General features: G+C 50.9%; 1 protein-coding gene across 2 annotated transcripts in view; it reads right to left on the bottom strand.

The window, feature by feature from the left end:
• The window catches only part of SPTAN1 (spectrin alpha, non-erythrocytic 1), a 52,413-nt gene that overhangs the window by 19,746 nt on the left and 14,808 nt on the right, over positions 1–17,859 (bottom strand). For both annotated transcript variants that reach the window (XM_090274836.1, XM_090274837.1), the window contains exons 10-33: positions 17,604–17,705; positions 16,314–16,451; positions 15,605–15,715; positions 15,007–15,084; positions 14,716–14,871; positions 14,294–14,498; positions 13,459–13,640; positions 12,871–13,114; positions 12,563–12,685; positions 11,864–12,081; positions 10,732–10,824; positions 10,152–10,286; positions 8,854–9,002; positions 7,767–7,826; positions 6,480–6,678; positions 5,402–5,506; positions 4,949–4,972; positions 4,451–4,486; positions 3,435–3,482; positions 2,588–2,679; positions 2,303–2,447; positions 2,005–2,186; positions 369–468; positions 8–205 (exon numbers count right to left, since the gene is read on the bottom strand). In XM_090274836.1, coding sequence (XP_090130962.1) covers positions 8–205; positions 369–468; positions 2,005–2,186; positions 2,303–2,447; positions 2,588–2,679; positions 3,435–3,482; positions 4,451–4,486; positions 4,949–4,972; positions 5,402–5,506; positions 6,480–6,678; positions 7,767–7,826; positions 8,854–9,002; positions 10,152–10,286; positions 10,732–10,824; positions 11,864–12,081; positions 12,563–12,685; positions 12,871–13,114; positions 13,459–13,640; positions 14,294–14,498; positions 14,716–14,871; positions 15,007–15,084; positions 15,605–15,715; positions 16,314–16,451; positions 17,604–17,705 — 3,123 coding nt within the window. The remainder of the gene's footprint in view (positions 1–7; positions 206–368; positions 469–2,004; positions 2,187–2,302; positions 2,448–2,587; positions 2,680–3,434; positions 3,483–4,450; positions 4,487–4,948; positions 4,973–5,401; positions 5,507–6,479; positions 6,679–7,766; positions 7,827–8,853; positions 9,003–10,151; positions 10,287–10,731; positions 10,825–11,863; positions 12,082–12,562; positions 12,686–12,870; positions 13,115–13,458; positions 13,641–14,293; positions 14,499–14,715; positions 14,872–15,006; positions 15,085–15,604; positions 15,716–16,313; positions 16,452–17,603; positions 17,706–17,859) is intronic.

The raw sequence follows: 17,859 nt of genomic DNA, 5'->3' as shown, positions 1-17,859 counted from the left end.
CATGTACCTGCAGCTCGAGGCACTGGTCCAGCATCATCCTGCGCTGCACCCAGGCCTTCTCCAGGTCTGTCCGCTCCTGATCCAGAATATCCAGTTTCTCTTTGATCTCTGGGCTGGCATAGTGCCCATGGGCCAGCAGCTGCTGCCCAAACTGCTCAAATGCCTGGAAAGTGCCAGCCCTGGCATCAATTTCTGTCCGGTGTTCCTGCCAAGAGGAGGAAAGGGATCAGGTAACTGGCAGAAGACGCCCACTCTAATGTCAACCACTAACTCATCACAAAGGGCGACGGGAAAGGCGGGGCGGTGAAGGCGTCACAGCCCAGCTGCGCGACAGAGTTCCTGGCTCCTCAGCAGGCAGGCCCACCCACCTGGTGTCGCTCCAGCAAAGCTTCAGCTCCAGTGACATCCTTGGCCAGCTCATCCGAGGACACCAACCCACGTATTCCATTGATCCAAGACATGAGGTCCCTGGAAACCAGATCCACAGAGGAACAGTCATTACGTTATCTGGCAAGCAGGCTTTCTGCCCAGGAAAGGAGGACTACGTAATTCTTGTCTCAGAAGGCTACTTGGGGTGAGTCTAGTTAATCTAGCAAATGGGGCTGGATCTCTGGGCAATTATTTCAAGGCCTCTAGTTCATCTTACTGATAGATTTTAAAAGATCAAGAATTCTTCAGAGGAAAAATGAATAGGTTCGTTACGAAAATCTTTCCATCCTATCAAGTAATAGGGTCTAACCGAGACGAGAGCCGTGGTTACGGCCTACGGCTGCAAGTGAAAACGCCTTTCTTCAGGATTCAGCCTTGACAGTCCTGGGCCTACGCAGGCCTGTAGTCCAGCTTCTTACGGACGTGCCCGTACGAGGGCGCACAGACTAACCCAGAAGGCCACGCGGAGGATGCTTCCTTTCACATCATAAACCCAGAACAGGCAAATCCTCAGACATAAAGCGGGTTCAACGGGAAGCATAGAACGGGAGTGACTAATTATGGGGGTACAAGGTGCTCTTCTAAGGTGATGGTGAGTTTCACAACTAGAGGCAGGGTGACTGTATGACACTGTGGATACACTAAATGCCACTGAACTCTCTACTGTAAAGTGGCTGTTTTGTGACCTTCATTTCAAACAAAGGTAACAAAAAAACACACCTGGGCCCTCCTACTGGCAGAGGACATGCCCAAGACTAACACGCACACACATGACAGGAGAGCGTGAGGGTGCTTTTAGCACAAGCGTATTCAGGAGTGTCTGTCACACACGATATTAAACAAGCCACACATCACCCATTTGGGGGAATGGTATGCAGCCTTAAAGAGACTGAGGCCGCAGATCATGGGATGTTCTACCAGACAACTGGCCTGAACTTGTAAAAAATGTCAGTGTCACGACTCCAAGGGCAGAGGGGTCCTCGTTTAGGTTAAGGAGGCCAGACTACAAAATGCAAACGGTAGGTCTCAACTGGATGCTGGACCAAAAAGTAAGCCCTGCTTCAAATACCCATTTGAGACAACTGGAAAAGAACCAAATATGGACCCCAAATTAAAACCGTTGTGTCCGTGTTAGATTTCTTAGGTGTGGTAACGGAAACGCAGTCACGTGGCAGAAGGTCCCTGGCCTTAGGGGCTGCACGCTGACAGGCTGGAGGGCAAGCACCATGAACCGGCGACCCGCTTCCACGTGGTGCAGAGACAAAAGCCCAGATTTACAGAGAAAGCAGGTGACACAGAAGTTAACTAGGGACTAGAATGGTATCGATCACTGCCTGAGCCTTTCTGTTTCTCTGCAGACTTACACTTTTTTACATAAAACGTCTTCGTGGAAAAGACTAAGGTCTAACGGGTCTGAGGAAGAAACACCACCTGGCGGGGGCGGGGAAGCCGTGGGTGTGCGTGTGTGTATGTACACAAAGGTGACCGAGGAGGCTTATTCCGGTCTTTTTGGCATGAGTGTGAACGAAGACGACCAGCCCTCGGCCCCAGAGCTGAGAGCAGTGTGCACTTTACCGGAAGTCGCTCAGGAAACGCTGCAGGTCGTGGGAGTCGCCCAGCTTGGCCTTGCGCTGGTCCGCGCGCTTCCCTAGGCTGCTCCACGCCTGGTTTAGCTCGGTGCACTTTTCCTGCAGGTCCTCTGCTGACTCCGGGTGGGACTGGATCAGGCGCTCAGCTGTGTCCCCAAGGGAATTGACCTAGATGAGGACAGCAGAAAGCAGCGAGAAAGTGAGCAATCAGGAAGCTCCGCTCTGTGGAGCCCCAGGCCCGGCTCCGCCCCGGGCACAGCCGCAGCAGGACCGCGCGCCCTCGCCTTATCGCCCAGCGCCGCCAGGTCCCTCTCGAAGCCCTCGTGCTTGCGCTGCAGCGCCTGGACACTGGCCAGGTCGTGGCCGTAGTTGTCTGTGTTTAGGGCCTGATTCTTCTCTTCTATCCACTCTTTGGTTTCGTCAGCATCTCTGTGGGCAAGACATATTCACGTTGGTGACCAGTGAGGACAGCTGCCTTCGTTACAGGGCAAACGGGGACACTCTTCCACGGGCATCTGTCAGGGTTTACCACCAGTTGCTCCCAGCCACAGCCCGGCACCGGCCCTCACCTGTGGAATCTCTGCACCTCATGGGCGCTGCCCAAGAGCTGGCTCCGCTCCTCAGCCAGCTGCTGCAGCGACCGCCACCGCTCGTTCAGCTCCTGCGGGAAGACAGCAGAGTCGGCCCCTCTTCTATCAGGCCCGCCCCAGGCTCTGGGGAAAGGGCCAAGGGACTGGGGCCTTCACTTAAAAGGAAAGGCTGGGGCAGACAATGTTCTCCCTCCAGCCAGCCGAGGCAAACACATTCGTACACAGCTACGTGGAGAACGGGTCTGGACAGGCAGACCTCGCCAGAGCCACGTCCGACGGCGAGCACAGGCCACGCCCGGCCTGGAGTCCCTGCAAAGCAGCAGGAGACGCAGCGGACTCACCCCCACTCCCAGCTCCTAGCCTGGTGCCCACCACGGAGCACGTGCTTCATAAACGACTTTATGACAAACCCCGGAGTCCACGGCCTCGGAACACGGGGCCTGAGAAGCGTGGGAGTGCCGTGGGCCTTGTATGCTGGAGAGGAGCCTCTACAGACCCAGAAATGGAGGCCCAGACTCTCCTAAGAGGAGGCAAGATGGGGGGGGGGGCGGCGGCGGCGCTGCCTTCTTCGCAGCTGCTGGTCCTACCGGACCCACGGAGAAGGGAGAGCTAACTCTGGCAAGACCTGGTGAGTCTGTGGCCGGAAACACCAGCCTTGGTGCACAGAGAGTCAGCATTTGCCCAGGACATCCTCAGACCCAGGAGAGCGACCCGTGCTACAGCTCCCACACTACTCCGGACAAGAACTCCCCGAGGATGGGAGATGAAGCTGGTGAAGGAGACCAGGCAGGCCATGGAGGCAGGGCCGCTGGCCGAGCTTTCTTACCTTGATGGAATTAAAGGTGGCCACGGTGTGAACCATCAGGCGAGCAGACTGGTAGGAGTGCAAAGCAGAAGAGCAAAATGAATCAAATGTTTGTCAGCTAAGGGACAGAAACCTTAAATGCCATTAGTTAGTTCACAATTGTCAACCAAAATTATTTTAAAGGGATACTGTCAAAATTCCAAGCAGATGCATTAATAAAACTGTCAACCGCTAGGAAGTCACAAAAAATCCCAAGTGCACAATCAGACCCAACTCAATGATTAATTTTCCTTGATGAACAGTGGAAAGAAAATGGCGAGAACCACAATTAGAACAGCTGGAAGAAAACGTTTTCCCGCCTCCGTCACATCACAGGGAGATGCACGTTGATAAAGCAGAGACCTGCTCTATCTAACTCGCCTGCCTGTAACGCAAGTGATGTAAGAGCCAGGTCAGCAGGAAAGACGCTGAGCAGTTAGGACTCAGGAAACTAGCTCCACAATCACAGCTATAAACGCCTCACATCGCAAAGCTCCTGCCCTGGACCGCTGGCCAGGCGCCACCCTGGATTTGTTTGGGCGACTGTCCACTGTAGTTGGTAAACACCTCCTCCGCTTGGGATCAGCTTCTGTGCAGCCTCTCGGGGCACAGAAGGGTCAGGCGGACGGGCAGTGAGCGCTTCCTCTCCTCTACACCCTGTCCTTCTGGGCAGTGATCCTGCTGGTGGGACCACGCCTCACTGCGCGTTGCCACCTCTGCAAAGTGCATTCTGGCAGCGACGTGGGTAATAAATGCAATCTGACTGAACGCGTCCCCAGCCGTTTGCACGGGAACACTTTCCATCTGTCTATGAAGCATCACATTTCGAGAGGTAGAAGGATATAACGCCGGGACGAAAAGAAACCAGCCCAACAGCCCAGAAATGACCAAAGGCTCAAAACAAGCTTGAATACTCAGAAACGGGCACACCAGAAAAAGAAACAAAATACTTTTGTTCCCACAAAAGCTTCGGAAACCATTATTTGTAAGGTTCTTACCTTCCACGGGGAGGCCGTCTTGGAATCGGTATCATCCTGTGCAGAGGAGGAGGAAGAGTTTAGGCAGCCACCCAACTGACACAAAGCCCACCCGGCCTCTCCTCTGAGCCCAAACACTTTCTCTGATTTAGAGCCTATCACCGGCTGGTGGTAAACTGCTAACGAGCAGAAAAGAAAATTTCTAATTTTTTATGCAGAAGAAATAAAAAAATTTAATATGAAAATGATCAACGTTTATAGAAATTTTTTTGAAAAGGGGTAATAAATCTAATATTACTTTTAAAACGGTTTTAGAAAACTGAAGAAATAAATACTTTTGGTCTTTTGCAGAATGGCACATGAAAACCAACATCTGCTATTTCTTTACCAGATTCTTACATACGAAAGACATCTTTGAGGTTCAGAAACAGAAATCCTTAAGAGGGTTTAGACTTTCTATTCTTCCTAAGGCCTACTCCTTCTCATGGTCGAGTTCCGCGCGGAGCACCTGGGACTTACCCTGGGCATCATGCCGTGCACCTCCTACAAGGAGAAGGGAAAGCAGGGTTATTAGAGGAAACACACCCCGCTCAGCAATACTCCTGTCAAACCCAGAGTTACAGAAAGACAGAAGAACTTGCAGTTTCCTCGAGAGACCAAGTGATTACACATGAAGCCCTCCATTGAAGGAGTGCAGGAGTTTACTATTAGTTAAGGGTTCTGTGAACACCAAACAACTTCCCCAACAGTCAGTGATAAAGGGAGAAGACAGGCCGTTTCCGCTGAGGAGGGAAGGTAGGGGCTATCGGCCACAGACATTAAATGAAAAGGTTCGTCACACAGAGGACCTGACCTACACTCTGGCCACAACTCTGAAGGAGACACAGCCTGCTGGGCTATGAAAACGTGGTGAGGAATCAAGTTGCTTCTTTCTGACCAGAGCCTCCCCCGCGGCAGGACCCCCACACGCACCTGCTGCTGCACAGCCTGCACCTCCTCGGCCATCAGCCCTTCAGACTCCAGGTCTTCAGCCACCTTGTTAATGTCCTTCAGCCGGGACTCATTGGCCTTCAGATCCTAGAACACAAGAGTCACAATAATCAAGGCCCACAAGAACAATTCAAAGGAGGGCAACAGAGATTCATAAACTACAGTTTGCATCTATGAATTTCTGTTCAACAGGAATCCTAACAAATCGGTTTTTCTCAAAAGTGACATGAGTCAGGAAACCCTGTCACTAGCCTGGAAGTAAGAAAAAAGCTGGGTATTGCCAACTGTCTCAGACTTTCCTAATAAACTGTAGCTAATGAACCATTATTCTGATTGGATGGAGATTTTTAAAAAAGTTTCTTTGGGGGAGATGATACAATGTTTTAAAAATGATGAAATTTTAATGTTAGAAAAAGTCCCCCAACCTTTTTGATGGGTTGTAAGAACTCTTTTCAACTGAGGAATGAATAAACGAAGCGTGGACCGTGGCTACAATGGAGTATTACTTGGCCGTAAGAAGTGGTGGAGTATCGACACCTGCTTATAAGGACGAGCCCGGAAACATCATGCTCCGTGAAAGCAGTCAGTCCCGTAACATATGATTCCATTTACGTAGAAGGACCAGAATATGTAAACCCAGAGACCAAAAGCACATCTGTGGGCTGCCAGGAACAGGGCAGTGACGGGAAATAACTGTTTAAATGGAGTGTCGTTTCCTTTTGAAGTGATCAAAATGCTTTGGAACTCGACAGAGATGATGGTTGTACAAGACTGTGACTGTATCGTACCCAAAACTTCTAAATCATACACTTTAAAATGGTTAGCTGTATATGTTACATGCATTTCGCCACAATGGAAAAAAAGACTTGTACTAGTTTTTGTATTTCAGGGTTAGGAAAATCCTAAACCAATCCAAGAAAAGTCTGGGTTAAAGGCATTTAAAAATAGCTACACAGACGGTGGAATATAACTTACGTCATTGGCTTTCTAATAACCTGCAGTGAAAATCAAGAGCACTGAGTCTAAACAATTTTTGGCTCAGCAGCGAGCCCTGCCGCACCTTCTGGAAGTCGTCGAACTTCTTCTGCAGCACCTCGACCTGCTCCAGGTCTGCGCCGACCTCCTCGCTGGTCAGGGCCGCCTCCTTCTCGTGGATCCACTGCTGCAGCTCGTTCGCCTCGCGGAACAGCATGAACTTCTTGCAGCTCTTCTCCAGCATGCCCTTCCGCTTCTCACCCAGCTCCAGCAGAGAGTGGTACCTGATGCCATTCAAGAGGGTGACAAGAAGGGGCAAGGAAGGCAGTTAGCTTCCTACAGAGGCCATGCTCCTACATCGAGGAAACCATCAGACGTCGCGAAGACATGGGTCCAAGGCTATGAGTTTGGAATGAGGATGCCCTGGTGACAAAGTTATCAGAACACAGACGAAGATGAAGAGCCTGAGGACCCCACTACAGCCTCTGGGATGAGCACACGTGTCGTGGCACCGCTGGGTGGCCGGAACATACAGGCGCGCTCATCCCTGGGCTGATTCTGCAGCTACAACATCACGACCACGGATGAGGCAACCCAGCGCTCAGCAGTCACACAGGGCTCATGCAACTACAGCTGGGAGATGAGATGAGCTTGCTGGGTGGAATGTATGAAGTTTTTCTCCTTTCCTGCAATCGACCCTGCGAGCAGCCCCGTGAGGTGGGGCTTTAAATGCTCTCATACAGAACGTCAGTACCTCTGGCACAGTAGGAAGTTTCTAAAATGCTATACAGTATTTAGTTCTCAGAAAGTTTCGACAACTTCAGAAGGAAAACCAGGTAGAGTACAGAGTAGCTGTACCATCTCGTTAGCTGGAAGATTTCTTAAGGTGAACCCAAGAATATTCTAGCTCTTGGGAACCAATATACAAAAGGCTGAACTCCTATGTCTTTGAAAACATGAAATGACAAAAATTAGACTCACCATCAAAATCTAAACTTCCCGAAGTGCAATTTAGAAGGCAACGCATTACTAAGAACCAGAGCCCTGTAGGAGGTACTTAACTTCCTTCTCCCTACCAGGCCCAGGGCAGAACCGGCCTTCAGGTGTGCGCTGGGCCACCATGCAAGTTGACAGGAGGAGAACCAGCAACACTCTGAACATACAGCGGCACATGGAAGCCACCACAGAGCTAAGCGGCCATCAACTGACAGCTTCACCAACACCTCTACCCGTGCGAGCAGCAGCTGGGGCACAGACACGGTCCCACCCTCCACCTGGTCTTTCTGGATGAACAAGTGCCCTCACAAGAAGCGGCAGCAGATGGGCAGGCAGAGCCATGGACATGGCGCTCAGCAAGGCTGCGCCTACTCACAGTTCTTCCACCTGTTTCATACGCAGGGATACACTGCCGGCCTCCTTAGTTATGCGTGTCCTGCACAGAGGGGCACAGCAAAAGCATGCACAGGTTAGTGGGGCTCACCCACAGGGGTTAGACGTGGCAGCTCCAACGGGTGCAAGGATGGTGGGTGCACCATGGGGGGAGAATTAGGGAGTCATTCAAAGGCTCGTGGAAGCAGGCCAGGCCATGAGTAAAATCACGTAAAGGAAGAGCAGGAAAATGCAACCAAAGGGGTCAGTGCGCCTTTGTTTTCCTGGCAAGTCTGCCATGCCTAAGGCAGCCATTTTTCCTGTGCTGACATCCTGGGGACTTCATAGGGCAGGGCCAGGGACCGAAACGACATTACTGAGAGCCAAAAACACAGCTTTAGTCATTTTTGGTCCGCTTTTTTGTTCTCATTATTTATGATCCAGGCCAAAACCTCTCACTCTTGTCTTAAAAATATCCGAGAGTCTACGTGTACAAATAACTGAGCCTTTTGGGAACATCAGGGTCAGAAAAGTTCTGTTATCCTAAACTCTAGTGCAAACATGTTCTCTGGATCTCTCCCAGCGTGGGAAGCTGTTGACTTTACTAGCTAGCAGAGTCAGACACGCCCTGAAGGAGGGACACAGGTCGCCCTGGGGCTGGCTCTGGGAAAGAGGGCAGAGCCAATGCTACGTAGACTCCATTCTCAGAACGCAGCTACGGCACAGAGAGCAGCTCTCGAACAGGCTTTGAAAAGAGGCCGAGCTACAGAACGTCTGAAAACGCAATTTCAGATAGCAGCTCCTGCACCCGATGGTAATGCTCAGAAAAATGCTGTTTAGGAAAAAGAAACCATGCAGGGAGGAAACAGAACAAAGGAAAATAAAGCGACCGGTTAGGGGAGTGCGGTTCGAAGGGCACTGTGGGTTCAGAGGGACGTGGGAAAGCAGGAGGCACACGTCCCTGCGTGCGATGGGCACCAGAACACTCGCCCCGGACTCCGCAGGACGCGGTCTAAACCTCAGCCCGTGGGTGGTACCGATTAAGCCCCGAGCAACACCGGGGCCTTTGTGACCGAGTGTGTGGCCCTTACTGATTGTCAATCTGCTCCTGCCGCAGTGCTATGCTGCCTTGCTCCTCGAGGAGATTCTCCCGGGACGCTGACTGCGCAGGGTCCAACTTCTTCACGTAGGCAGCGGGCACAAAACCCTGGCGGTCATTCACTTCCACTTTCCACCAGTCCTGCGGAAACAGAGGCAGAGACGGCATGCTGAGCCCTTGCCTGAGAAAGGAGAAAGCAAGGAGGCCCGTGTGTCTGCACGCACGCTCACACGCACTCACAGGAGAGCTCTGATCATGTCAGGAGGGTCTCGTGAGTGTCAGTCACTTAGCACAAGGACTGAAATTTTGGTCCCCTTGTGACCTAAGCATGGAGAAGGTTGTGAGTGAAGCAGCAGTGACAGACACCAGCATGAAGGACACCTTTCTTTCTGCTTAGGCCCCGGAACTTACGTTCTATGCTGCAGCCACAAGCACATATGGCTAGGACAATTTCAGTAAATTAAATGAAAAACTTCAGTTGCACTTGTCACACTTGAAGCACTGAATCGCACGTGGCTAGTGGCTGCCGGAGGGCCAGCACACAGAGAAAGTTCTATTGGAAAACGCTGCTGCTGAGGAAACCAGAGGGTTGGTTTAGGTTTAAATTCACATCAACCAAAAGATACGAATCCCAGGTTTTCTCTAACTCTCACGACTAGGGTGGACCGGGAGTGTAGGAATAAGGACATTCTCAGCAGCGCCTGAGCACATCTGTCCCCCTTAACCAAGGTGGGGGCTATATCCCTTTGGATCAGTCAGATAACATGTGGAGTGTCATGTACCTCACTTCAAAGTCGCTGTCAAACAGAATGTCAAGGAAGCAAGGCTAAGAAACCAGGTGGCATTGAACTTTGAGAAGATGGAGCCTGTGGGGGACGTCAGAGCTGCTTCCACCACCTGCTGTGGCCGTACAGGCAAGATGAAGAAACAGCAGGTACAAGGGACAGGCCTGCAGTTACACACCAGCAGACTTCGGCTCATAAGAGAGAATCCTCCCGAAGTGTGGGAGAAACAGCTGTCACCGAGCATGCGGGTCACTATGCCCCCTGCAGTTACTCACAGAGACAGGCTGACTACCCCTTGATCATACACAATATAGGCAGGATATACTTATGTTAAGCAGAAGACCAACCCGGAAACTCTAGCATCTCTTCAAATTCTAAACCCGTTTCATTTTAAAAAGACAGAAGGACCCAAATACGCCCAACCTGAGCAGAACCGGTGGTGCTGATGGACACACACACGCACACACACGCGCGCACACACGCACACGCACTGCCTATGCCTTGCCTTGTTGGTGCTGTTGAGCAAGGTGAGAATATCTCCTTTCTTCATGGTGACCTCACGAGGACTCTTTTCCTGATAGTCATAGAGCGCCAAGACCAGCTCCTTCCCAGTCTCATCGTCCATGGGGGCCACTTGTTGCTAAAAATCCGAAACAGAAGCACGGTTAAATTAAGGGTGCTCATGACAAACCATGGACGCACAGGACAGAGTCCAACTTCCACAGCTGCACCAACTTCCCCAAATACACGCTTGTCAACGTTCCCTCCAAAGCTACTAATAAAATCTGACTCAGGAACTTTCTCTAGTGTCTTAAAAAAAGTTTCAAGCCATCTATAAACCTTCTTTTGGCTAATATATTTTTCTTCTCTTTTTTTAAACTTACTTTTTATTTTTCCTACGTTTAAAAAAATTTAGTTTTAGAGAGGGAAAGGGAGGTAGAAAGAGGGAGAGATACCTTTGTGTCCTAAGACTTAACAGTAAGGTCACAAGAATGTTGCCCACGACCGTGGCGCCGGCTGGCAAACTCTGCCCCCGCCTCGCCTCCCCGAGTAACGCGTAACCACGGGGGTCAGGCCGCGCTCACCCGGCACGACTGAGCTTGCTCTCGCAGGGCCTGAATGCTGCTGCCGTAGGCGCTGAGGTCAGACATCAAAGCCTCGTGCTTCTTCAGCAGAGCCTGGAACCAAAAGCGAGCTGTGAACCGGCGTGAGGGGCCTGCGCCCCGCCCCAGCTGCGTCAGCAACGGGCCGTCCCCCTCTGGGATCCTGTTGAGTCCCTTCATGCGCTACACTTTTTCTCCCCCCTGCTTTTAAAAAAGACTTTATTTCTTTTTAGAGAGAGGGGAAGGGAGGGAGAAAGAGAGGGAGAGAAAAATCAACGTGCAAGAGATACATCAATTGGTTGTGGTTGCCTCTCGCATGCTCCCAACTAGGGACCTGGTCCACAACCCAGGGAATCGAACAGGCGACCCTTTGGTTCGCAGGCCGGCACTCAGTCCACTGAGCCACACCAGCCAGAGCTCTCCTTTTAAAAAGACGTTTAATTTGGAGGAAATATTAACTGTGACACAGTATTTTTTCACTCTGCCTTTACATACTTAACACTTGAAATGCACAAGGAAGAACAGGACCGTATCAGCTGATCAGTGAACCCACCACCATCTTAGGAATAAACAACCAGGAAGTCAGAGCCAGCTATGGACAGGCCCTCCTGAAAGTGTGCCCAGCCCCCGCCGCGTTTGGCGCTTCTTCCTTCACTACCATTTCCAGAGCTTTTCAGTTCTGCCATCTTTGGAGAGAATCAAACATTGTTCATGTCAATGTTTCACTCATTCTGGGGTGTGTGTGATGATTGGCGAGAAAGTAGGTTAAGCAGGCTCAGGGATCGCACCTCGACGTTTATGAGTAACACGCAAATTTCAGTCAAAAACACAGAGGACCAGCAAAACAGTGTTTGTTAGCGCATGTATGCATGTAGTGGAGAGAAGAGGAAACAGGAAGAGCAAAATGTGGACGGTCACGCAAGGTAATAGGCAGTGTTCTCTCTCCTTCTGGAATGACGGAATTTCCATCATCAAAAGTAAAACAGACTCGAAGACACCTTAAAAAACCCTCACAACGCTGCACCTTCCACACCTGGTCCTTGTCCCAAGTGGCCCCCCAGCCCGAGCCCTGGGCCGGCTGCCCAGCCGCGCAAGGCTCCCCGAGCCCGCTCACCTCGGCAGAGTCCTCGTCCTTCCCGTAGTCGGTGCTGCCCACGATGGGCTCCTTCTCCCGCATCCAGGACTCAGCCTCATTGGCATCGGCGAAGTACTGCTGCGCCTGCAGCGAGTCCTCCAGGTCCTGCCGCCGCTGGGAGGCTTTGGATTTGAGCGACTCCCACTTCTGGTTCAGTTCATTGAGCTTGGCCTTCACATCCTCCGCGGCAAAGTGGCCTGGGAGGAAGGCAGGGGCAGGGGGTGAGGGAGGACAGGAAAGCATGTTGACATGCTGCAGGACAAAAAAGGTCTTCTGAAGTCTCAATTTCATCACTACACACTGGCGAGCCAGGCCCCTTATTCCCAACTTTTATGAGCAGGTTGGGTGGGTTCCAACCCTCTGACAGGTTTGCTCACTTTTGCCTCCTCAAACCACGAGCTCTCTCTAGACTCTAAGAATCAGATAGCCCCTTGCTGGCATCGATGAAGTCATCATAAAGAAATAAAAATGACAGTACTCCCATGTCACCAGGGGTTGTTATCCCTATTTCAGATAAGACATCTGGGCTCAGGGAGGCCAAGGTCAAACCAAGGTCACAGAGCTGGAAGAGAATGGAGATGGTCTTCAACCCCAGAGTCCAACCTGACTCACGCACTTAACCACCAGGGGGAAGACATGCAGAGCGGAAGCAAAGCCGCCTCCCCGGTGCCGGCTCACCCTCCTCCACCATGGCATTCCCCTTCTGGGTCACCGCTTTGATGCGGGGCTCGTGTCCAGCAATTTCTGCTTGGAGGGCTTGGTGTTTCTTTAGCAGATTCTGGACTCCAATCAGATCTTTGCCTGAAAGCAGAAGAGATCACCCCTGTCATCTAAGCCATCAAGAAACAAGCGGTGCCGTCACTTGCGGTGCCCACCGTAATGCAGTTTAATCTAGATGTGACCTTGCCCGTTCTGACGTGTGCCCCTTTAGGCTGGAAGGACAGAGCCTTTCCCAGCCTGACTCCTAGGCGACAGGGCAGACTGACCTCTGTTGGTGGATGCAGCGATGGGCTCCTTCTCGCGAATCCACGTCTCCTCATCCTCCACATCACGGAAGAGCTGCTGCAAACGCAGGGAGTCAGCCAGCTTCTGCTTCCGGGCGATCATGGGTTCCTTGAGCGCCTCGTAGCGAGCCACGAGGGCTTCCTGCTTCTTCTTGATGTTTTCAGCATCAAAATGGCCAGCATCCTGGAACTGGCGGGCCTGAATGGTGATGCCATCAATCCGATCCTGGGAACGGAAAGAGACGGGCAGTCTTGAAAGCTTGGACTCAAGCCAAGCAACTTTACTACTAGGCTGACTTTGTTACTTCAGGTATAGTTTGATCTCTACAAAGGAAAATTAACATGGTTCCTTCCCCCACCCCCACCATCTGTTTCCCTCACGCTGGGCTCCCAGAAAGCTCTGAGGGGACAACGGAACTGGAGCAGGAGCACACGCGGCACATAGGACTATGTAAGAAATCAGCACGTCTCCCCCCTCCCCGGCCAGCCTGGTCCTGCATCCCCACTTGCCATCCTTCATTCCTACCCGTTCTGCGCTCCCCGGCCCAGCAGCGCCCGTCTGCACCCTACCTGGTGGGCGGCCACGTCAGCCTCCAGCAGGGCGTGCTTCTTCTGCAGGTTCTGGACGTTCGTAAGGTCTTTGCCGTAATCATCGGAAGCCAAGTGGCCTTCCACCTCATACAGCCACAGTTCAATATCCTCAACGTTGCGGTTAAACTGCTGCTGCTGGTTGGCCTCGCGGAGCTTTATTCCTAGCCAGAGGGGCAGGGGGGTTTGTGTTATCATTACTTCCATCAATACACAAACGGTCAAAAGGAGGTTTACAGCTGGGAGTCTGCGCAAGAGCTTACTCTTGGATTATCTGTCCCATTACTGTTACTATTTCACGTCTTTAATGACGACTGGCAAGTTAACCTCCTGCTGCTCACCCGTTATGTCAATGAAGACCACGCTGAAGAACCATGCGGCAGGACCCTAGTTCCTGCCTCATTTTTCTCACAAAGGTGAAGAAAACAAATCGCAACCTCTGCTCTGCCTTCCAGGTGCCAACGTGGAATTGTTTAAAAAGCATTCGAACCCCTTTGAGCAGTATTAGGGTTGAAAATTAATGAAAGCCCTTGGGTCACAGCTGAACTCTGATTTTTAGCCATCAGGCCCAATTCAGAGAGGGTCGGTTGGTTGGCCCATCATCCCCTTCTCCCTCGGGATCTCCCACCAACCTGCATGGTCAACCACATTTACCAAATTGGAAAGCACTGTGGCCCAAGGCAGTAACGGCCCCAACGCCCAGGGCCATTCCCTCGCCTTCCTGGGTGGTGAGTGTGTCCCAAAGGCGCCTACCCAGGAAGGAACAGTTACCTCCCCGAACAACCCAACTGCAACCCCATGAACCATTTTCTCTCACCTTTCAGCTCAGTGGCCTCTAGCAGTTTCTTCCACAAACTGATGACCTCGTTCATCCGAGCGGCCACTTCCTCCTTGGCGTAGTGGTTAACGTCGATCAGCTTCTGCCCTGCTTTCTCCAGGGCATCGATGCGGCTCTGGTTTGCTGAGAGCTCAGCCTCAAAAGCCTGATGCTTCTGGACTTTTCCTTGTAGGTTGGATGGGTCCTGCCAATAAAAGAAAGAAGGGGGCTCCATCTTGAACTTGAGCCTGTTACCTCATGTTAGCATCACACTTATATTTAGGAGGGAATATGTCAAACGGTCAGTTTACATTAAATGGTATGGGGTTTAGAATGCCCTACTTTTCTTTAGCTGTAATTTATTTGTGGCCTTGTGTTTAGCTTACTACCAGTCCTACATGGCAATGCTAACAGAACATTACTTTATAAGCTTCATCTGTGGCAGTTTTCATCTTCTCGTTGACCCAACTCTTGAGCTCATCGGAATCACGGAAAAACTGTTGCAGGTGGAAGGAATCAGCCAGCTGGGCCCGGCGATACATGGCTCTCTCGTGAAGGGCATTGCGGCGGCTCAGGAGCTGGAAAACAAGGATCACGTGACGCTCCAGTTCTCACTGCCCCGGAGATATCCAGGAAGAGGCTACACTGCAACCTCTCTCTCAGAAGGGACATCATGGGGGGACAGGAAAGCCCAGGAAGAACCAAGAACTCACTGCATCTCGGCGAGTAGCCACGTCGTCCATGGCGTAGTGGTTGTTCTGAATTAGCTTGGTTGCGAATTCATCTAGTGCCTGGGAAGGAAGAAGAGTTAGTCAGTGGTGAGGGGACTATCCCAGAGCTTGGCCTCCAGAACAAACAGCTGAACAGCCACAGAACACGCTGAAGCTTCCCACAGGCAAGGCTGCTTGATGTTATTAGTCAGAATAACGCGGCCGGCTCCACGCAGGGCTGGAGACGTCACCTGTGTGATCTGACCAGCGTCAGACTCAGGCTAAAAGCCTTCCAGTCCCCACTTCTAAAGTCTGCTGCTAATGGGAAAGACTTTTTCCCTTATATTAATTCTTTACTACTTTCCTTAAAACGTAAACCTCAACTTGGAGGCTTATGTCAGGAAAATGCTTTCATCCTATCAGGCTGTGCTGTCTGCTCCCCGAGGGTGCATCATCCCCACCCTGGGATTTCCAGCGTGCACAGAAGGGCCTTTTGCACAGATGCCTCATCCCGTCTGCTCGGGAACCTTTCCAGAAAGAGGAGACCCCGGGCTTACTCTGAGGAGCCTCCGACGGCTCTGACAGCACCAAAGGGTCTTACCGTGATCTTTTCCTCCTGGGCACTCAGGGACTTCTCAAAGTCCTCATGCTTCTTGAGGAGCGCTTCCACGCTATCCAAGGAATCCCCCAAGTCTTCGTTCAGCAGGAAAGCCTGGCAACAGCAAACACAGGGCTCAGAAGATAGTCACGTTCCTTTCATCTCTAAGGCTGGAAAGCAAAGGCCACTTTCGCCAAAATACAAAAATAAGGAAAACAAGTCTTTGGCTGTTAAGCTTCTGAGGTCCCTTCTGGAGAGCCAAGAGCCCTTCCAGATTGATCTAACGACAGCATGAAATCCTGGTCCCACATTCTACGGCCATTTTTTTCAAATAGCTTCTGATTCGTCTATTGGATTTAGGCCTTAGGATTATGTGTACTCTACGGGGAAAAAAAAAAAATCTTCCTTTTAACATACAACAATTTCGAACCATCACACGTATCTAAAAAACTGGGGCCTTTCCAGAGGACCTGAGGCGACAGAGGCTGGCTCACCCTCCCGTCTTCCCTGCATCGGAACTGAAATGGTAATGATTTCCTACACGAACTAAGCGATCCACGGGAGGAGTGTAGGGGATGGGGAAAAACGCAACCATCCACAGTGCCGTAATGACAACAGCGGCCAACACTGAAAACCACGAAAGCAGCAGACAGAAGAAACACAGGGACTTGCCGCTCACGGAGCTGGCCGGTCGCCTCTGCTCACAAGTTACCTCCTGCTTGCTCATCCAGTTGTCCACCTGCTCGGTGTCACGGTAGAAGAGCTGCAGGTCCATGCACTGCTCGTACTGCTGCCTGCGCAGCTCCCACAGCTCCAGCAGGGCGGCGCGCTCCTCTGAGAGGACGGCCAGCTAGGAGAGAGCGCACGGGAGGCGGGTGAGACCAGTCGGTCCGGACGCCGCCGCTCACACAGAAGGCTGCCTGGGAAGTTCCAATCTCCCGCTCATCTGCAGGCCTACATCATATCCACCTGGGAATGCCAGCCAAGTCACGAGAACTCACGCAAATCCTGAGCAGCTTGCATGTTTACGCTCAATGAAAGAGGGATGGCCCCATTCTAATTAATCCACAATTAGTTATTGCCACATTATCACAAGGGATTTCACCTGAAAATACTAAGGAAACTCCTAGGCAGAAGGAAAAGGGCACCTATCTAAAAGTGAGGCAGGGGGAGCATTTGAGATCTTACTCCCTTGGGTATGTTATCAGTAACTCAAACTCTCAGAAATTTTCAGAGTAAAAATAGCCCCGGCTGAAGTGGTTCAGTGGATTGAACGCCAGCCTGCAAACTAGGGTAACTGTTGGTTTGATTCCCAGTCAGAGCACATGCCTGGGTTGCGAGCCAGGTCCCCAGTTGGGGGCATGCAAGAGGCAGCCACACATTGATATTTTTCTCCCTCTCTTTCTCTCCCTTCCCTTCTAACAATAAATAAATAAAATCTTAAAAATAAATTAAGTAAATAAAAGTGAGGCAGTATAAATGAGGCAGGGACTTTGAGAAATATGAATTGAGTGGGGTCTCCATAAAATTTTAGGTATTTCATGAACACCCTAGGCATAATTTTTAGGCTCCAAAGTCAGTGATACAACGAGATGTGTCTTTGAACTATCTCCTCTTAGTCTATATATAATACAGTATTTTAAAAAGTACACTTATCTAATGCTCCTCAGGCAACTTTATGCTCCAAGGTACTTTGAAATTAAATATACCCATTAATGTGATAAAAATTTGTTTCCCCTTGGCTCCAACTACTAACGCAGGACTCAACTTTCTGCAGTCTCCTTGAAGTAGGAAATATGTCACCTACATCCCAAATACATTGACTTTCTCTGTACAGAAATGCTGTACATGTATCTTTTTACGTGGGGAAGCTGCTCCTGAACTTTCCGGTGGACCCCTGCCTGAGTTTTCTCACGCCCCATGGTGAATGCCTGTCTGGACATTTAAGGCTGGGTAACAGCTTTCAGAGACTTTTAGTAAAAGAACCTTCCGCCTCTCTTACCTTCTCCCTCACTTCATCGGAGGCATAATGACCAGCGGCAAGCAGGGCCTGTCCAGATTCATCTGCTGACTTAAAACTGTCTTCATGAGCATCAATTTCACCCTACAGGGGAAAAAAGGGACAATTTATGCCCCAATCTTGCAAAAGAAAAATAAGTTGTGGAATTTCAACAATCATTACAAATCAGAAGATCACATCTAGAATGAGGAAGAGCTGAAAGACAAGGCCAGGTCCCCTGATACCAGCCCAGGCCATC

The sequence above is a fragment of the Furipterus horrens genome, unplaced genomic scaffold (genome assembly GCF_987537825.1).
Source record: "Furipterus horrens unplaced genomic scaffold, mFurHor1.1.pri manual_scaffold_4, whole genome shotgun sequence".
Lineage (NCBI taxonomy): Eukaryota > Metazoa > Chordata > Mammalia > Chiroptera > Furipteridae > Furipterus > Furipterus horrens.
The sequence above is the reverse complement of the archived record's forward strand: the minus strand, read 5'-3'. Positions and strand labels throughout refer to the sequence as shown.